This window comes from Petromyzon marinus, chromosome 49, assembly GCF_048934315.1.
Source record: "Petromyzon marinus isolate PM22_M1 ecotype Great Lakes invasive population chromosome 49, UKy_Petmar_22M1.pri1.0, whole genome shotgun sequence".
Classification (NCBI taxonomy): Eukaryota; Metazoa; Chordata; class Hyperoartia; order Petromyzontiformes; family Petromyzontidae; genus Petromyzon; species Petromyzon marinus.
In genome coordinates, this window is record NC_133715.1 from 6,064,443 (window position 1) to 6,085,173 (window position 20,731).

The following is a 20,731-nucleotide window of genomic DNA, read 5'->3' on the forward strand; positions in this document are numbered from 1 at the left end:
CCAGCCGCGTGCTACTTGAGGGCGTGCACGGCGTAGTTCACGTCCGTGGAGTAACTCCAGCGCCGGCTGCCCCTCAGGGGGCTGTAGGTCATCCCGCGTTCTGGACGAACCCGTTGAGTTTTGCTTATGAATTAAATTCACCTCGACTCGTCCGATGGCTTAAGGCACCCGCGTGTTTCAACCCGACAGTCATCGCGAGCGCGCATTCACGCTCGAGCTTTGGTTGCCACCCGCCCTGTTTTCCCCGGGATCGTCCTCATGCTAAGGGGCAGCTAGCAGCGGCTGCTGCACGTGGTGCAGGAGCGTTTCACAACGCGCCGATTGTGACCGTTTCGCCTCACCCACCCACTCACTGAACCCACACATCCACTCACTCACTCACTGAACCACTCACTCAGCCACTCACTCACTCTCCCACTCACTCAACCATTCACTTATCCACTCACTAACCCACTCACTCACCCACTCACTAACTGAACCACTGACTCATCCACTCATCCACTCACCCACCCACCACCCACTCACCCAACCACTCACTGGTTAAGTTGCAGAACAATTCTCACAACCAATTTTATCAGCCATTATATTCGCGACGTTTCACTTGAAATTGCATCATTCATCTTCAGGACACGATCCAGGAAGTCATAATAAAGGATTCTTTCTTCCGATTTACTGGGTTTTATTACCAGAGCATGCTTTTGTTGGCATGTTCACCACGTTTGGTGTTAGAACATCTTAACACCTCCTGTTTCATTGCCAGAAAGGGTAAACCCTATTCTTCAACTGGGTTTTACTTGTTGTGATCGTAGTGTGGAGAAGACTGCGGTGAGGTTTGGGTGAGGTGGTGGTGAGGTGGTCCTGGTGAGGTCGTGGTGAGGAGATAGTCATGGGACGAAGGTGGTCGTGGTGAAGGGGCCACGGGAAGGAGTTCCTGGTGTGGGGAAGATTGTGGTGAGGTCATGGTGAGGCAGTCCTGGTGAGGGGTCATGGCGAGCAGGTGGTCGTGGTGAGGACATGGTGAGGAGGTAGTCGTAGTGAGGAGGAGCTCGCGGCGCGTGACCCCCAGCCGCGTGCTACTTGAGAGCGTGCACGGCGTAGTTCACGTCCGTGGAGTCACTCCAGCTCCAGCTGCTCCTCAGGGGGCTGTAGGCCATCCCGCGCAGCTCCACCACGCTCAGCCCGTCTGCAGGAACAGGGCCGTCGGGGACGCCGTGGTCACGACCCGCCATCGTCACGACGTTCCTCACCCCCGACAAACCTCACCGCTCTTCTTTTAACAAAGAGGCAAAACATTTTCCCCGCCGATGCAGTCGCGATCGCGCCGCTACCGGCGTCGTCATCGTCGTCACGACACCGAGGAGGATCCGGTCGGAAATGTCGTGGAGCGACACGCGACCCGACCGAGGCGTTGGTGCTCATCTCCCGTCAACAGCCCTGAGCCAGCGGTGGGAATTCCCTATTCCTATGGCAGGGGGCGAGGTTATCCAGAGGACAACCGCCGTTGACAAGCCACGGTCGTGCGACTGTGGCCGTGCAGCCCAAACTACGGACCGCACAGTAAACCCACTGCGGTCTGCCCACAGAGGAGGAACAGCGCGACACGACGCGAACTCTATCTCTGCTGAAGCCCTCTCGTCGTGACCAGCAGCAAGACATTGACATGGACATTGAGCTCTGCTGCCGTATGGCGCAAGACCAGAACAGAACCACTGTGGGAACTTCCCCGCAAATTGGCACTGATTTTATCGACCCTCGAGGGATGATAATGACGATGATGGGCTTGGGTCAACACCTCTCCAGCGGGAGCTTTGAACCCGCGGCCTCACGACTGCGAGCCGCCCGCTCCCTACCGGCCGAGTCGCCCGCGTCCGGTGCCACGGGACGGGGACCGGGTGCCGAGCGGAAGCGGCGTGGTGGCGCCGGTGGCAGTGGCGGTGGTGGCGGTGCCGGGGTTGACACTCACTCTCCTCCAGGGCGGAGCGCACGGAGCGCGGCTCCACGAACGACTCCCAGGCGTGCGTGCCGCGCGGGACGATCCGCAGCAGCCACTCCGCCACCACGATGGCGAAGGCAAAGGAGGCCGCCGTCTTGTTGATGGTCGTCAAGAAGAGCGAACCCCCGGGCTGCGGGCGGGTGGGGGGGGGGGGTGCGGAGGGGACGCGAGGAGTCCCGTGTTGGGGAGAGCACGTGGAGCGGACGGACGAAGCGGCTCGCGGCGAACACGTCGGACGTCGAGCCGCACGCCGCGCGGCACAAAGCAAACGAGCACAGGGGGAGGGCGATCAATGGCTATGCTGGTGGTGTGTGCGTGTGTTGAACTTCTTTGGTACCGTACATATCCAGCCGTGCTAATCGGAGGTGCGGGTTGGTTCCGCGTATTCACCCGGGACGGCCTCAACCGAGTCTCAAGACTCTTTTTCAGGATGGTCCTGCCAGATTTTCACATTAGGGGGCAGGTGGATGTCGCTGCTGCTGCTGCTGCTGCTGCCGCTACGCGATTCCAATTGCGTAACTTTCAGGTAATTTCTTAGCAACGGGCGGTGTTGTTCTTTGGCCACCACCAGCTACACTGCGCGCTTTCATTTTAGCTGTGCGAGGAGGGAACCGGAGAACCCCGAGAAAACCCATGGAGAACAGGGGGAGAACACACGGACTCCGTGCCGCGAGACGCGGAATCGAACCCAGGTCCTTCTTGCTGTGGAGCATGAGCGCTGCCGCTACGCCACCATGAGAGAGAGAGCAGGAGCGAGACAGCCAAAGGGTGAGTGGGAAAGAGGTACAGAATGAGAGTGAGAATTATAGAGGGAGTGAGTGAGTGGGAGAGAGAGATTGAGAGAGAGCGTGAGAGAGAGTGAGAGTTAGAGAGGTAGTGAGTGAGTGGGAGAGAGAGCGTGAGAGTGAGAGTGTGAGTTAGAGAGGTTGTGAGTGAGTCAGTGGAAGAGGGAGAGAGTGCGAGAGGGTGTGAGTCCATAGCAGTGTCCGAGAGAAGGAGAGTGGGAGAGCGAGAGCGTGGGAGAGCGTGGGAGAGCGTGGGAAAGCGGGAGCAGCGGGCGTCTCACCTTGACAAGGCGGCAGCAGCAGGCGATGAAGGCGGCCGGGTCATGGACATGTTCCACCACCTCGGAAGCCACCACCGCGTCAAACACCGGCCCCTCACGCTCCGCCAGATCCTCCACCTGGGCCACCTCGTACCTGCAGGTCCACCACCGTGTCCACCTCGTATCTACAGGTTCACCACCTTGTCCACCTCGTATCTACAGCTCCACCACCTTGTCCACCTCGTAGGTACACGTGGGCTGTGTCACCCAGCCACTAGGGGCGCTAACTCCGCCGGCTTCCGGTTACATCCCAGATCAACTCCAAGACTGCACACTCACCGTTACAACACCCTCCATGGACTCGCCCCTCCCACCTCATTCTCCTTCCCTCCCACCTCACTCTCCTCCTCACTCACCTCACTCTCCTCCCCTCCCACCTCACTCTCCTCCTCACTCACCTCACTCTCCTCCCCTCCCACCTCACTCTCCTCCTCACTCACCTCACTCTCCGCCTCTCCTCTCTCATCCCACTCTGCTCCCCTCCACGTGCGCTCTCTATTCCAGCAGCCGAAGCCCTACGTCGACCTTCGCTCAGTGGGAGGTCACTCACTCCACATTCACTTCCCCCAGCCGTCCGTGCTGTCGACTCCCTGCCCCCGCTCTAGTCCAGGCTCAAGGTTTCCCGTCGCGCTACTCGCCGACGGGCCGCCTCCCTACAGAACCGATGCCCCCGCCGTCTCCGTCCTGCGCCCCGAGACGCGGCCGCACTGAGACGCGGGGGGGGGGGGGGGGGGCGAGGCCACGCGGGACCTCGAGGTCGGCGAGTTCGCGGTCTTGAAATCGACCCGGGGATTCGATCGCGAGCCCGGCGGAGGACGCGTCGACGGATCCGCGCGTCGTCACGGCGACGGCGCCGCGCGTACCGGAGGCGCGACGCCAGCTGGGGGTCGGAGCGCGCGTGGACGCGCGCCGTGCCCACGTTCTCCTCCAAGGGGTCGATGCCCAGAACCGTGGCTCCGATCCTGGCCAGCGGCTACGCACAACGCGACAGACGGACGGACGATGGAATCGTACCACTCCGCAACGTTACCGCGATCGCGCCATCGGTGTCGCGTCGTCGCGACACGGAGAATGCATTCGGAAATCTCGCAACAGCGGTGCCCAGAGTATGGAGGGCGCAAGGGATGATTTTACCCGGGCCTCATGCCAAAAAGGCCCGTTTAGTACGTACTAAACGGGCCTGTTTTTGTTTGTCGCTGATGTATAATTTGGCCGCACGTGGCCTCCTGCCCCGGGCCGCCTCCAAGAACCTTGGGGCGGGCCCTGGTGATGCATCGGCCCGCGTGCTCGCGAACAGCCCACAGAAGACGGTATAACGGTCCTGCTTCTGAATCTGTGTGAGTGACACAGCACTGAGCCAAGCACCGCTGAGATTCTGAGCCAGACTTTGAGGCACACCACTGTGATTGAACCGGGTTCTCAAGCGTCGTGACTTTACGGTTTCACTGTAGGCCAGAAATTACTTTGCAAAATTATGCGAGTGGTCCTTCCCAAACCAAGCGACGTGGCGAGTAACCGATCAAATTTGGCAACGTTGGACCGTGACGCTGACATACACACGGCCAACTACTCCGTTTAGAATATCGTCACAGATTCTTTAACGTGCCCACTGCGAAGCTGTTGGTGCGGGGTACTTTTACGGTAATTATTACACCCCCCAGTATTAACCAGCGCAGTCCCTGGCCTCGAACCGAAAGTGTCTGCAACAAGCGGCGAATGGTCTACCGCCTGGCCTTGTCACTGCACTCCGATCGATCGTGGAGGTGGCCACGGGGTCATAACCACACAACAACAATTACTTTTTCGCCCAGGGGAGCCACACTCGAGTCCGAAGACTCATTTTCAGGAGGGTCCCGCTACAATGGGACGCTTAGGCAGCACCAACGGAAAACCCATGCAGAGAACGTACAAAACCCACACCACAGAAAGGCGCCCGAGTCGGGAATCGAACCCAGGGACTTCAGGCTGCGAGGGGACGAGCGTTACCACCGCGCCACCGTGTTGCCCCCCAAATCTGCGTGAGAGGAGGGACCACCCCAGTGTGTCAGTGTAACCCCCCCCCCAATTGGGGGGAGGGGGTGTGAGGTGGCAGGGGGGGGGGGGCAGTGTCGACCTCGCATAGTAGGCCCCCTCCGCAGCCCACGTCCAGGATGTGGAAGCCTTTGAGAGGCAGCGCCCCACGGGTTGGGGCCTCGGCACCGAGCAGCCCATCCCTGCGGGGCACACGGATAGACACGCGACCCGCGCGGTGTCACCCGCGGTTGAAGAGGTGGGGGTCGACCATTGGTAACGATCGTCATCACGTGGAGTTTAACTCGGCCACGGTGGTGCTGGTTTTTTTTTTTTGCGATCGTTGCTGCGACGGACGGACTAATAAAATGCAACGAAAACGGGAAAAGTGCGCCAAGATGCACGAGGAGACGCTGCATCACAACGAGATACGTAGAGAGGAGCAGCTGGAGTGGAGAGCACAATGCAATGTTAACATTGACATCACCCGGACTGTTGTGAAAATTGAGTGGGGCTTGGGCAGGGCGCGTTTCGAGCCGGCCGACGGTCAAGAACAGTAATGGAGTGGCGGCAGAGGAACGGAACGCGTCCGACAGGACATTCGACGGGGAGATGGAGCGACGAGATCGGCTCGCGCGCAAGTGCCGGGGCGGATCGCTGCATTGCAGGGCCGTGTAGAGACGGGTAGGCCTTCATCCGGAAAACATTTCTCCACGCGGTGCTTCTGAGCGGCCCTCGCCACGCCGCCCGGGTGGGGAAGCGTCGTGCGCGCGGGTGCTGAACTTAGGCGGCACCTGATGAGGGGCACGCGGAGCGAGTTGAGGCTGTGCAGGGGACCCAGCTCCCCTCGCTCGTCCCACCACGTGTGGGCCAGGGCTTGGAACTTGGCCAGCTCGTGGGGGTTCACGCTGCTGGACTTGCGCTCCGCGTCCCATGTGGCCTCCGTCGCGAGCCCGCGGGATCTGTCCAAGGGAAACGCAAAGACAAAGATCCCCCGTGTAGCCATTGACAGACCGTCAGGGCAAGTGTTGTTCGCGTTAACCTACGAAGGCCGGCGCGGCACACAAGGGGGTGGGTGGCCAGCACCACGCCCGGCCGCCTTTGTCGCCCCAGTGCTGATTTTTTTTCACACACACACCAACAGATAATTATTTAAGGCTGAGCCGACCTACGGGAGGCCCAGGACCGGTTCAGATATTCGTCACCGATGTTGGCTGTGAACGAGGGCTCCGGCCACACCGGGTTGGTTGTGAGCGTTGTCCGACCGCAACTCATCAGCAGTGCGGCGGCAGAGCACGTGTCGTAGCAGCCTGGTTGGTAAACCATCGCACGGACGTTTGTGCAACCCCAGTATGGCGTCGAAGAGATGCCATAACCTGGCTTACCACAAAGCAGTCCAGCAAGTGGACTAATCGCCACCTGTTTCCATCTGTACGGGGGTGGGGTTGGTATAGAGTGCTGCTGCCTCCCTCTGCGCGAGTGGGTTTTCTCCGGGTGCTTCCGTTTCCTCCCACTTGTAAACACTCTCTCATCATTAATTGGCCGAAAAACATCAAACGAATGGAAACCCAATGTGGCAGGACCCTCCTGAAAATAAAGTGTCTCACGACTCGCGTAAAAGACCGCGCTGGCGGGGTTTGTGATGATGCGGGGGGGCAGACTGTACATAGATTAGGGGGGCGGGGGGGTCATAGAAGCAGTGCAATGGGTTCCTCCCTACAGTGCCCTCTGCTGACCGCCACCGTTGCACAACCCGGCCACCGTAGGCTATTGGTCAACCTCACGTGTCGTTGTGGTCACCCATCCAAGCGCTAGCCAGTCTCGTCGCCAGCTTAGCTTCCGAGATTTCTCCACGTTATTTGGCTCATGGGCGCGAATGTCGCCTCTTATCGTGGCCTATTCGTGGTATGGGGCCATCCATTTAGTAGGTACGCAAAAGTCTGTCAAAACCTGACCCCTGCCCCACTCCCTGTACGCACGTGGACTTTTTACACCCCCCACCTGCATACGTTCGCTTGACGCATTCTCCCCCCCCCCCCCACCGAATCCTATAGAAAGGCCGATATTAAATGCACGCAGAAACGATCAAGAATTAATAATATTAACGTGTTTAAGCAAACAGATAGTCCACCGCCGGACTATCTAACTCATTTGATGGCCAATGTAGACAAATTATTATCGAGGCTTCAGCCCCCCCCCCCCCCCCACCGTTTCCTATGCGTACGTACAGTCAGTAGACCCCCCCCATACACAAGCGTACGCATTTTGGATTAACCCCCCCCCCCCCGCCTGCGTACGTACTAAATGTATGGCCCCCTATTTTCATGAGATAATCATTCCTGAAAAGGAACCCACTGCCTCCAAATCGCCAAAGCCTCCTGAGAGGCGGCCACGGGCTCGACGAGGCGATGGGCAACGCGCGTTGTGACTGATCTATAGTCCACGATGTAACAGCAACTCAGCGTCGGATTATCCTCGTAGCAAAAGTAGCAAATGCCACGGGCCCCGCGCTTAACGCTTTCAAGCTATCAATTTCGGTTCAGTGATTCTGCACTTGCTCTATAACCATAGTACTATACCGCCTTACAACTTTTATGAACGACTGGGTGTTTAAGGTTAGCGGATTTGTCGTATTATCCGGCTGTATAGCAAATGAAAAAATGACAATTGCTTTACTATGCAAGTGAAAAATGTAAGTTTTAATATTTACTTATTTTATTTTATTTATAACAATATGCTGCAGGCCCCGCGCTAGATTAACCTGGCAGCTATTTCTCTCGGTGATGAGACTGGCACACGGCGTGGACAAGTGATGAGACTGGAACACGGCGTGGACAAGTGACCAAGAAACCGGGAACAGAAACGGAGGCGCGTGTGGAGGAGATGCACGCGCGTGGAGGCTGTGCGCCGAGACTCCAAAGATGAACGCGTGGATTCGACAGCCTACACACAGAGAGGAACCTCAATGACTGTTAGGGGAGAAAGTGAGAGGGGGGGGGCTTGGGTAGGACGCGTGGGGTGAGACAGAGGTGGATGACCGGCCCAGCAGTGATCGAGGCTACAGCCAGACGTCCTCCGAGAAAGACGGAACGCCGGGATCAGCTGGACAAGCACGGAGCTGGGGTGGCGTCGGGCTCTGGGAGGTCATCATCCAGCAGTGGATTAGCCATGGCCGAGAGCTGGGCACTGGATTCGTATCGCGATTAACGAGACGGACCGCTGCTCACAAATCTCCATCATGCCCCCCTCTCCACTCCAGAAAAACGACCCACGACCTCTGAGATTACCCTCCACCCCCCAACACACGCACCCGAGACCCCTAACCAGGGCCGCGATGCCGAACCCCGCCGCGGGGCCAGGGGACTCTTGGAGGGTCCGCGGGGGCCCCCGGGGTACGAGGCGCCCCGGGGTGGAGGAGGCGAAGCGACGGCGCGGGCAGCAGCAGGAGAGGGCACGGGGCCTGAGCAGCAGCGGCAGGAGACGACGGAGCTGCCGGGAACGCAGGCCAGGCGCGGCCATCGCTACCACGGCTGATGTCTCACTGCCACTGGCCCTGGGCTGAGTCGGGAGCTCAGTGGCGCCCTCTCATGCCCAGCCCGGCCGGTCTCACACAGAGGGAAGCCTCCCACCTACCCACCTACCCACCACCCACCTACCCACCACCCACCTACCCACCACCCACCTACCCACCACCCACCTACCCACCACCCACCTACCCACCACCCACCTACCCACCACCCACCTACCCACCACCCACCTACCCACCACCCACCTACCCACCACCCACCTACCCACCACCCACCTACCCACCTACCCACCACCCACCTACCCACCTACCCACCTACCCACCACCCACCTACCCACCTACCCACCACCCACCTACCCACCACCCACCTACCCACCACCCACCTACCCACCACCCACCTACCCACCTACCCACCACCCACCTACCCACCACCCACCTACCTATCCCACCATTGGCAAAGAGCTGGCAATTCGAAACAAAAAAATTTTGTACAAATTTTTATTTTACCAGGTTAAGGCCCACTGAGCTGTGTATCTTTTTTTTCAGAAGCTACCTAAACCATCACAAACGTGGAAATTTACAGCAGTCAAATCAGTGCCGGATTGAGCTCGTGCGGGGCCTGGAGCATATTTGTTGTTATAAAGGGGCACTAAATAAAAAAATATATTAAAGTGCATAGTAAAGTAATTGTATTTTTTCATTTGCTATACAGCCAGATGATACGACAAATCGCTAATCTTAAAGACCCAGTCGTTCATGAACGTTGAAGGCGGTATAGTACTATAGTAATAGAGCAAGTGCAGAATCACTGAACCGGAATTGATAGCTCGAAAGCATATAGCGCGGGGCCCTTGAAAGTGCGGGGCCAGTAGCATTTGCTACACCACACTAAGACAACAACAACAACACACTGGTCAATACTGACACCACACTAAAACAACAACAACACACTCGTCAATACTGACACCACACGAAGATAACAACAACACACTGGTCAATACTGACACCACACTAAAACAACAACAACACACTCGTCAATACTGACACCACACTAAGACAACAACACACTGGTCAATACTGACACCATACTAAAACAACAACAACACACTGGTCAATACTGACACCACACTAAGACAACACACTCGTCAATACTGACACCACACTAAAACAACAACAACACACTGGTCAATACTGACACCACACTAAGACAACAACAACACACTGGTCAATACTGACACCACACTAAGACAACAACAACACACTTGTCAATACTGACACCACACTAAAACAACAACAACAACACACTGGTCAATACTGACACCACACTAAGACAACAACAACAACAACACACTCGTCAATACTGACACCACACTAAAACAACAACAACACACTCGTCAATACTGACACCACACTAAAACAACAACAACACACTGGTCAATACTGACACCACACTAAAACAACAACAACACACTCGTCAATACTGACACCACACTAAGACAACAACATCACACTCGTCAATACTGACACCACACTAAGACAACAACAACCACAACACCACAACCACAGAATGAACGCGCGCGCGTGCTCGTGAAGGCGACGTCACGTGGCGCGTCACGCCTCGAACGTCGTCACCGGAACGGATCTCACATCAACTCCATATTACCTCTCTCACTCTCACACACACACGGCCGCCTTTGTCTCTCCTCTTCCCCATCATCATCCACCGCCGCCGCCACAACAACAACCACAACAACCACCACCACCACCACCTCCCACAGTCATCGTTGTGTTTTTTTTTTATTTCCCTCGCGTCGTCGCTGCCGGGAGACGCGGGGAGACCCGGGGTCCGGCCGGGGCGTCTATGGCGGCCGGGGAGCCCTCGCTGCGGTCGGCAGGTGAACAAGGATTGAGAGGGGGCAGGAGGAGGCCCTGTCGGGGCCGCCTTGTAACACGGTGGTGGGGGGGGGGGGGCAGCAGAGCAGGGAGGTTCCGGGGGAGGGCAGCGAGGCGACAGGAAGGGCAGCGAGACACGAGAGGGGGAGCGGATAGGGCAGCGGGGAGAAGGGCAAGCGAGACGATATGACGGCAGAGAGGATTGAGGGGGCAGCAGAGAAGACAGAAGGGCAGCAGATAGACGCAAGGGTAGGGGGGGGTGGGCAGAAGGGTAGGAGACGGAAGGGTACGGGAGGCAGGTGGATGCCCTCACGCCGTCATTCGTGTGTAGAGGGGCAGCAGAGTGCAATAGGTGAAAAGGGCAGGGAGGCAGCAGGGCAGGGAGGAAGGAGACAGGAGGGTAGGGGTGCAGGTAGAGGAGGAGGGCCTGTGGCGGGGCCCCATACAAGGGCAGCGGTGTGGAGGGCAGCAGGGAGGAGGGTAGGAAGACAGAAGGGCAGGGTGACAGGTGAAGGAGGGCTTGACGGGGGTGGGCAGCGAGGTAGAAGGACATCAGTAGAAGGGCAGCAGAGGGGAGGAGGGGGGTAGGGAGACAGGTGTAAGAAGGCTTGACGATGCATCATCGCGCCCACAGCCAGCAGGAGGGCAGGGATGAGGGCAGCGAGATGGCGAGGCAGGGGGGGGGGGGGTGTGGCAGCAACAGAGGAGGACAGAAGGCTGCCCTGTTGGGCCCCGTAGTGCACACGTAGGTGGGCAGCAGGACAGGGACACAGGAGGGGCAGATAGGTGGGAAGAGAGGCAGGAACATCAGGGAGGTGGGCAGGGGGGTAGGGAGGCGTGAGGGCAGGGCTAGAAAAGGGCAGGGAAAGAAGGGAAAGAGAGTGCGATGGAGACATAGAGGGAGACAGAGAGAAACAAACAGGGAGACAGAGGGAAACAGGCAGGGAAAGAGAGAGACAGGGAGGGAGTGAAGCCATTAGGCAGGGAGGTACAGTGTTGGTTAGGGCCGAGCAGTCAAGGCATTCCTCGTGGAGCTGATGAATCACGTTTCTGAGTGACGGCTCCCAGTATTAAACAGCCACCGCACACACCAAGCCTGTGTAGAAGGTCAATCATATTTACAATATTTACAATACTGTATGCGACCAGCTAAGCGCAGCACAGGGTGCCCATACACACACCCTGCAGTTGTGAGATTTCAATCGGTGCTTTCTTGTCACATGAGACACACACACACGACATGTTAATTTGAATTAGCTCTCGCCAACGTCACATGGAACACACCTCCACACGCACACACAGTGGTGCACAACACAAATAACATGGTCCTCATGCACAGCACAGAGCATCCATGTGCTACGAAGCGTCGCCTGTCATATGTTATCCTGTTTAAGACCACACTGTTATTGACGAATGTGTCGAGTTCATTGTTACGTGCACGCACACAAGATCTCTCTCAACATCATTCGATCCGGCGATCTCTGCGTCACTTGTTTGCCAATCATCAGGCTCGTGCGGTGCACATAACGACGCTGTGGTGCTTGAACAAAAACGACTGATGATCGTGGGATCGGTGAATACCGTGACGGATTTGCGAGGATTGCATTCGGGGAAAACTTGTCCGAGTCCCAGGGGCAAAACATAAAGCAATGCCACTTAGGGCGGACACATGTTATCAGTACTTACGTGTTCATGTGGCACAACAAGTCAATCATGTGATTCATTTTAAAAGGTCATGCAATGCTTTACGTACGTCCTTTGGTTATTTACAGACATGGTACTGAAAAGTGAAACTCTGGTATTGGCACATTGACTGCCTGATCTTAATACGTTTATACTATTCTTGCGTATGTTGGTAATACGTTCAGGAGCTAAATGCCAATGTCTGAAATCTGCTAGCCACGAAGAGGGCTTCAGGAGAGAGTCGGTGATGTGTTGCTGTTCCTCCTCCGTTGAAGGAGTGCCACATACTACATTGGTTTCATCATCATAATCGCGATCCATCGGTAGATAGCCCGTAGGTGTTCACTGCGCATTTCGTAATTTGTTTCCACTTTTCTCTGCCTTGTGCCAATATGCTCAAGTCGTGGCCACATCTTTCTGGCACCAATCTCTGATGTTGCCGTCAAGCCATTCTCTGTTCGGTCTTGCTCTCTTTCTGGTTCAGTGGTTCACCATGTGGCCAATGGTTTGGATTTCATGGCCACAATCACACTGTGGCTTGTCTTTGATTTTACATACATGAACGAGATGTGTGCATTGGGTGTTCTGATGGGATTGATGCTTACGGCCAGTGTCTTCACGGAGGAAGGTCAAAACCAGGAGGTGCGATTTTTGGGTCTCCAGTGAGGTGTTTTTTTTTCTGGACGGCCGCGTTGTTAAACTCTGTTCGTCAATGCTCTTCCGGATCTGGGTGAGACTCTAGGATGGTGACAGCACGATCCCAGAAGGGGGATCGGGACTTGAGTTGGCAGCGAGGGACATTGTCGAGGTCTTGGTTCATGGGGGAAGGTTGTCATTGGCAGTTTTCATGTCTCTGCGGACACTCTGTTTGGTGCCAGAATGTTTGCCAGAACAGGAAGCCAGGAGATTGGTTTCAGTGTTCCGGTTAGATTAACACCTTAATTATAGAGGCCTCACGAGGTCATGTTAGTCATGGGGGGTTCTTGACCATACTTCACCTCACTGGTCAGTGCGTGGTGAAGAAAGGGGTTGCCGAGGACCATTTCGGATATCGCTCCCACTAATTTTGACAGTTGCCCGGATTGTAGTAATAATGGGTTTTAATGACCCAGGGGAGACTCACCGAGTCTCAAGGCTCTTTTTTTGTTCCCGAAGGGTCCCATTAGATTGGGATGTTTGGCCGTGAATTAAATTCGTAATGAGGGTTTAGCTTTATGAGGGGGGTAACACTCAAAGCTCCACACGGATGTATTTAAGAATAAATTGCTGTACTGCCATCGACTGGCCAACTCGTAGTCCTTTACGGACCATACTGGGGCTCATTTGTGAAAGTAATATTCTAAGCTAGTAGAGCTGGTATACCTCTGCCATAATTTTTATGATGGCAGAGGTATACCAGCTCTACTAGCTCATGCCATCATGTCTGACTATCAGGCCAAATACCTTCTAGAAGGGATTTCTAGAGCTCCCTCTAGCGGAGGCACTTCCTTCAAGCAGTAGCATGAGCAGGGCTGCGCTTTTATTTTTTTACATTTGCTGTTTGTGCCCTTCTTACTGCAGAAGGCTATAATTAGTTTTACGGCAGTGACAAACACACTGTGATTACAGTGCATTACGGGTGACAGGATCACAGCTGTAATTGGCTCCGGGCCTGACTCAGACCATGGTCAGGCTGTGTTTGGCTGGAGGTGAGCGGTCGGTGTGAGACGAATCTTTGTGTTGGTCATCGCGAGGGTCCGGAGTCCGCGTGTGGGGCGTGCGTTTCGGTGTTTGTCGATCCGTGCCGTGCCGGGTCGTGACGGCTGATGACCTCCGCGCCTGCCCGCACATGGGCACGACGGTTTGGGTTGGTGAGGCTTGCAAACGAGACACTTTGTTTTAACTAATGATTGATTATTCGGGTTTGGCCGCTTAAGGATCTGGCCAAATTTGTGTCGTAATTCTACTTGCCGCCCGACATGGCCAAATTGATTAAATTGTCACATGTACAAGTATTTAACGCACCAATTATTATTGTTTATGTAATATTGTCTGCGATAACCTGTGTGTCGTCTCCCTATTTTTATGTTTATTTGTGCGTTTCCCAATTGTCAGAGCACTGCTGCTAGAAGGGATTTAGGAAGATGTGGCCGTATGCACGATATTCCAATCGTCTATGTGGTCACCGGGTGGAGCCTGGCTAGTGACTGGATGGGTGACCACCATGCACGACAGGTTTTTATAGACTGCAGGGTTGTGCTATGTTGTGGGCAGCAGAGAACATTTTGAGTTCCCCATGGCTTCCTCATTTCGTGACTTGACACCGATCGCGCAAAGGGAGATAATATTGCAGAAAACGATTCAAGCGTTTATTTTCAATTGACGGAATTTCCACGATGACCGCTTGACCCCTTTGACTCGCAGGCGACGAGCGCGCGGCGTTAGCGCGGTGCGCGAGGATTCGGTAGGAGCTGCGCCGATCGCTGGGCCCGCACGCCGACGGGCGCCGTCAGGATGAACGCGGAGGAGATGGAGCTGCTCAACGACCCCAAGTACCGCAGCTACGCGGCCACACTCGACAAGGCGCTCAAGAGCTTCGAGTACAGCAGCGAGTGGGCCGACCTCATCTCCGCGCTGGGAAAGCTCAACAAGGTGGCGTGACGGAGGGGGGGTGGAGGGGGAATGGGGTGGGGGTGCTGAGTGGGAGCCACGGCCTGCGCCATTATCTCCCAGCAGGGGCAGCTGCTGGGTTGGCGTGTCAGCGCTGCCTGAAGCCCAATCTGTAATACGGTGAAGTTTCGATTTTCCTGGGTAATAGTGGGGGGGGGGGGAGTAGTGGCGACCCGGATAAAATGAAAACAGCATTTGTTTAACGTGGCCCGACTCTTAAATTTGAAACCGGTGTCGGTGGTGAATTGCTCTGTGCCTCCTGGTCAATGGGGCCTCGCCAGCTGAAATAATAAAGCCCAAGTCTGACCTAAGGGGGGTAATTTTGTTCACGGGAAGGAAGTCATATTACCATAATAGAATGTCCACCTCTGGCGGTATTGAAACAATACGTTGTTATTCTGACCCCCGGGGACAAAATGTATGGCTTCGCCGAGAATGATCCCCGTGTGACCCCACGGCAGGTGCTGCAGGGCAGCAGCAAGTACCCGGTTCTGCCGCGGAAGCTGACCATCGGCAAGCGGCTGGCGCAGTGCCTGCACCCGGCGCTGCCCAGCGGCGTGCACCTCAAGGCGCTGGAGACGTACGAGATTATCTTCCGCATCATCGGCAGCAAGCGCCTGGCGCGCGACCTCTTCCTCTACAGGTGGCGCACCGCGTAACGCGCGCATGCACTGTGCCATGTTGTGTCAACCTAGGGGAGGCCCGGGCCGAATCACATTTTTGTCACAGATGTTCGCCGTGAGTGGGAATCGAACTCGTGTCAGTTGTGCCACCGCTTCCCGTAAATCGCACACACTCTTTCTCTCTTCCCCTCCCCCCTCCTCCCAGTGCGGGCCTCTTTCCGCTGCTGGCAAATGCGGCAATGTCGGTGAAGCCGGCACTGCTGCAGCTCTACGAGACTTACTACGTGCCCCTCGGCAAGACGCTGAAGCCTGGCCTGCAGGGCCTCGTCACCGCCATCCTGCCCGGGCTGGAGGAGGGCTCCGAGTACTATGACCGGTGCGATGCAGTTGTTGTGGTTGTTGTGGTTATTTCGTTGTGGTTCTGTCCTTTAATTTGCCAGGAAATGAAGTAAACCCATCGAGATGCAATGAACCAACATGTCATCTTTGGCAAGGGTGACCTAGATGGTTTAAGGCTGTGGTACCAAAGCTGTAACACAACCGTACCACAGCTGCACCACAACCGCACTACAGCCATACCACAGCCACACCACCATTCCACCACAGTCGTACCACAACCATACCACAGCCGAACTGCAACTGTATCACAACCGTACCACAAAGTTGCCACAATCGCACAGCAGCCACATCACAACCATACCACAATGATAGCACAAACACACCACGTGGGTTTATACAGCACCTCGATGTGACTGCAGCTGCAGAGGTGAAGTTGAAAGTCTTGAGTCTGGACTTGAACCCGGGCTGGGAGCTGACAACACAGGAGGCTGGAAGGATAGGAGTTCCAGACTTTGGGGGCAGCACAGCAGATTGAGTAACCTCCCACTGAGTGAAAGTCGATTGAGGGATTCATCAGAACGCCTTGGTTGCCGAAGCAGAAAGTGCGTGGAGTGGAGTAGACTGACATGAGAGGGGAGATGTAGGAAGGGTTGAGTCCATGCAAGATCCTGAAGACTGTGTGAGTCCGACCCTGAAGTTGATGCGGGATCGGATTGGGAGGCGGTGGAGAGGTCCGGGTAATGGGTGATGTGGTCTCGTTTACTGGCGGGGAGTCTGGCGACCGCGTTGCAGATTGCGTGGAGGTTGGAGGTGAGGGATTGGCGGAGGCCGTAGAGGAGAGGGAGCTGCAACAGTCGAGTCGGGATGCGATGACAGTAAACCAGGAGGGTGGCTGCCATGGGTGTGCATCCCCGCATTCCCGGCAAGGCTCCCAGCTTCACCGGCGATGCCTCGGGCCTGCGCCGGGCGGGCCTTAACCGAGCCTTTTGGCACCGGCGTGCAGGAGTAACTGCTTGCTGGAGAAGACATCGCTGGCGGTGGAGCCGTGTGTGTTCTTCAGCGCGCTCTGGGGCAGCGTGCTCACCAGCCCCGCGGTGCGGCTGCCCGCCGTCACCTACACGCTCACCCACCTCAACCGCAAGCTCTCCATGGAGGACCAGCTCCATGTCATTGGCACCGACGTCGATCTCATGGTGAGTGGGGGTGGGGGGCGGGGGAGGGGGGCGGCACGTCGGTTGTGGGAGGGCGGTGTGTTCGGGAGGTGGGGGCCACGGTGGATTTGGGGGTGGTATTGTTCGTTACAGGCCTAGAATGCCGCATGTGGCAAGCTCAATGACAGAGATCTGGGGAGAACACAGTGTGTGCGTGTGTCCGTGTGTGTGTGGGGATCAGTGGTGTAGTGGTTAGCATACTGCTCTATGAGCCTGGTGACTCGAGTTCGATTCCTGCTCAAGACCAACACCAGTGACGGTTATCTTAAGTGGTCCCGGGCCTCCCCTGGGTCGACTCAGCCTTAAATGAGCAGTCGGTGTGATGTGTATAAAACATCAGCACTGGGGAGACAATTGTGGCCAGGCGTGGTGCTGGCTACCGACCCCGTCGTGTGCCGTGCCGGCCTTCGTAGGTGATCGCTCACAGCACTTGCCCCAGTGGTCTGTTAAAGGCTCTCCGGGGGATCTCTGTACGTGCTTGTGTGCGCGTGCGTGCACGCAGGTGGAGGCGGTGTGCGCGTGCGTGCAGGACTCTAGCGTGCTGGTGCAGAGGAGCACCCTGGACCTCCTGCTCTTCTGCTTCCCCTTCCACCACAGCCAGGTTCGTATCCTCTCATCCCACCTGCACGCGGTGTCCCTTCAAGCAAAATCCCACACGTCGTCGCGGCGACCCTCATCGCGAGGGCGACGACGTCACGCGACGCTAACTGCGGACCTGAGCACTCGTGCCCACGTTCTCCTCCACGGGGTCGATGCCCAGTACCACCGTGGCTCCGATCCTGGCCCAGGGGCCTATGCACAGCGCGACGGGCCGTCGATGGAATCGGACCGCTCCGCAACGTTACCGCGAACGCGCCACCGGTGTCGCCTCGTCACGAGACGGAGAGCAGTGCACGACCCTTGGTGTTATGGATCCCTTCTTTATGTGAACGCTGGTTTGCTCGGCGTAGAGGGCCGCACTTTTGCCACGCGCCCGTCACTGAGAGAAACGTTCGTGGCTTGGCAGTCTTAATTGGTGTGTTTAATTCTCAGAGCTGGGATTTAGGCAGTTTTAAGTGCGGAACCAAACTTAATGTGACGGGGTTTTTTCTGTGCATTCATCGGTGACCGGGCAGAGACCATCAGTCATTGCCGTGGTTGCCATACCGTGTGTTGTGGTGCGATGTGGTGCGGTGTGGTGCATTGATGTGGTGCGGTGTGTGGTGTGGCGCGCGTGGTGTGGCACGGTGCCGCGCGGCGCGTGCGACGCAGGTCACCAAGCTGGACACTGTGCGCCTGCTGTCGGCCGTGCTGCACGTTGTGCTGCGGCGTGACATGTCCCTCAACCGCCGCCTCTACGCCTGGCTCCTGGGTCCGCTCACACACACTCACACACAGACAAAGATCCCCCGTGTAGACTTAACAGACTTTTGGGGCCATTGCTGTGAGCGAGCACCTATGAAGGCCGGCACGGCACACACACGCACATTGGCACATGGTGTGACAGCACTTACCGTCCGTGACTGTTACGCATCAGTGAGAAGACAGCTGCCGGTCACATCCACTGGTTAGGTTCACTCAACACAGTGACTCATTGAGCCACACACCCAGACAGGAGCAGTATTAATTTCCAATAACAGAAATAACAATCATGCATACGCATGTGCCTTCCCCCCCCCTCGATTAGACGTACATACTGAGCTCACGCATTTTTGCACTCAACATTTGCGGGAAATCGTTCACAATGATCGGAGATAATTTCAATTAAAACTAAATGGCGTATTTGTATGCTTCGTGGCCGCGTGTGTGTGCACATGACCGTGTGTGTGCGCGTGACTGTTTTTGTGTGCATGACCGCGTGTGTGTGTGTGTGTGCGCGTGACTGCAGGGTTCGACAATAATGGCACTGCGTTGGGGCCCCGTATGGCGCGTGACGAGTCGCGTGAGGAGCACGGGGCGCGCTACTTCAGCACCTACTCCCGCGAGCTGCTTGTGCAGGTACATGCGTGCACGTGCTTGCGCGTGCGTGTGTGTGTGCGCGCTTACACCAGGTTTATCAGTAGTTAATCTCACTATTTTGCACCCTTTGCTGATGGCGTCTGCGGCGAATAGTAGAATCAGTGTGCGCACGTTTCACCGGCGGCACGAATGAGCGCGGTTAACCCGTAAAGTGGGCGATCCATGCTGTTGTGTACGGTTGTGTTGATGTGTGTGCGTCTGTACGTACCTCCATGCGTGTGTGCGCGTGTGTGTGCGTGCGCTCGCAGGCCATGGTCGGGATCCTGAAGGGCCGCGGCGGGGGCGGCTGCGGGGAGGAGGGCGGCTCCGTCTCCCCGGACCTGAGGCCGTTCCGCATCCTCCTGAGTCTCCTGGACAAACCTGAGATCGGTGAGGCCGGGCGCGTTCCCGTGGCTCGGGTGTTCGCGCGTGCACGCGGCGCGGTTCTCCGAGGCCATTCAGGGTCGTACCCACGCGTTGTTCAGCAAGATTTGTCCCACTCTCCTCCCCGCGTGCTGCGAGCTTCTCCGGGAACGGTTGCGATTGTGGTGGCGGTCGTGGTGGTGGCGATTGTTGTCACTGTTTGTGTTGGTGGTGGTGGTGATTACGGCAAGTGGTGGTGACAATGGTGGTGGCGATGGTGGTTGTGATGGTGGCTATGACGGTGGAGGCGGTGGTGATGGTGGTGGCGGTGCGGTGGTGCTGCGTGGACAGGCCCGGCGATCCTGGAGGAGGTGCTGGTGGAGGTGTTCCGTGCGCTGCACGGGCAGTGCGAGATGGAGCTGGGCACCGGGATCCAACCGCTCTTCAGCAAGGACCGTAGCCAGCTCAGCAGGTGCTGGCCCGCGTGACGGCCTCACAAAGACCCACAATGTACCGCAAATTAGCGACGGTAGCTCAACAACAATTTAGCGTCTCAAAGCAGCTGCGTGTCACTCACCAGCGATTCATCAACAATTCTTAAACCGAGCAACAGTGTACTTGTAATACGCGCTTACCAGCAACTCGCTGTCAACGCGCAGTCACCATCATTCACCTCTTACATTATGAACCCATGGAGATTCACCGGCACTCACTGACAACACTCATCGAAGACACTCACTGAGGACACTCGCCAATAACACCCACCGACGGCACTCGCCGACATGCGGCGACAGATTTACCATCACACGCCGGCGATGCGCGGAGCTGCGCTCGTCGACGCGCGACTACGCTCGGATGCGTGCCGCCGTCCGTGTCGTTCCGTGCGCGCGAGGTCACGCGCGTGCACCGACCCGCAGAGGGGACGGGCAGTGAAAGCGACAGCGCGGACTCTGTGCGGCGCGGGGCGGCGCGGGTCGGCACGGGCGGCGACCGGGCGCGTTTACCTAGGGGATTAGCGCACCGCGAGCGCCGGGCGGCACCCGCGGTCTCGGGGGCAGGGCGCGCTTGACAGCGTCCGCGAGTGGCAGCAACGCCTCCAGGAGCTTAACGGTGGCGGTTGTAACGTGTGCGTGCCGCTGACGCATAGCGGAGGAGGGGGGAGCTGGAGGCTCGGTCACCGGGCTGCCGTGGCCAGCGTGTGCGTTACCTGCGCGCGTCGGCTCTTTGCACGCAGCAAGATGAGGGAGAACAAGCAGACGGCCGAGGTGGTGAAGACGGCCAACCTCCTCTTCAACTCGTTCGAGCCCTACTACCTGTGGGACTACCTGGCGCGCCTCTTCCAGAGCTGCTGCAGGTGCC

General features: G+C 56.9%; 2 protein-coding genes across 8 annotated transcripts in view; one reads left to right on the forward strand and one right to left on the reverse strand.

Moving 5' to 3' along the window:
- Positions 1-650: 650 nt before the first annotated feature.
- COQ3 (coenzyme Q3, methyltransferase) lies at positions 651-8,690 on the reverse strand. Its single transcript, XM_032972703.2, has 7 exons — positions 8,419-8,690; positions 5,903-6,070; positions 5,212-5,311; positions 3,962-4,071; positions 3,060-3,192; positions 1,964-2,123; positions 651-1,183 (listed from the first exon to the last, which is right to left on the reverse strand). Exons 1-7 carry the CDS (start codon positions 8,625-8,627, stop codon positions 1,074-1,076), a joined length of 990 nt encoding a protein of 329 aa, XP_032828594.2. The 5' UTR covers positions 8,628-8,690; the 3' UTR covers positions 651-1,073.
- Positions 8,691-9,985: 1,295 nt separating this feature from the next.
- DOP1A (DOP1 leucine zipper like protein A) overlaps positions 9,986-20,731 on the forward strand; it is a 48,268-nt gene continuing 37,522 nt past the window's right edge. For 6 of the 7 annotated variants that reach the window (XM_076074635.1, XM_076074638.1, XM_076074637.1 and 3 more), the window contains exons 1-11: positions 9,986-10,529; positions 14,614-14,841; positions 15,321-15,502; positions 15,688-15,858; positions 16,825-17,014; positions 17,535-17,633; positions 18,284-18,383; positions 18,900-19,009; positions 19,279-19,399; positions 19,724-19,844; positions 20,607-20,726. In XM_076074635.1, coding sequence (XP_075930750.1) covers positions 14,704-14,841; positions 15,321-15,502; positions 15,688-15,858; positions 16,825-17,014; positions 17,535-17,633; positions 18,284-18,383; positions 18,900-19,009; positions 19,279-19,399; positions 19,724-19,844; positions 20,607-20,726 — 1,352 coding nt within the window. In that variant the 5' untranslated portion in view covers positions 9,986-10,529; positions 14,614-14,703. The remainder of the gene's footprint in view (positions 10,530-14,613; positions 14,842-15,320; positions 15,503-15,687; positions 15,859-16,824; positions 17,015-17,534; positions 17,634-18,283; positions 18,384-18,899; positions 19,010-19,278; positions 19,400-19,723; positions 19,845-20,606; positions 20,727-20,731) is intronic. The other variant, XM_076074639.1, reaches the window with a different exon arrangement.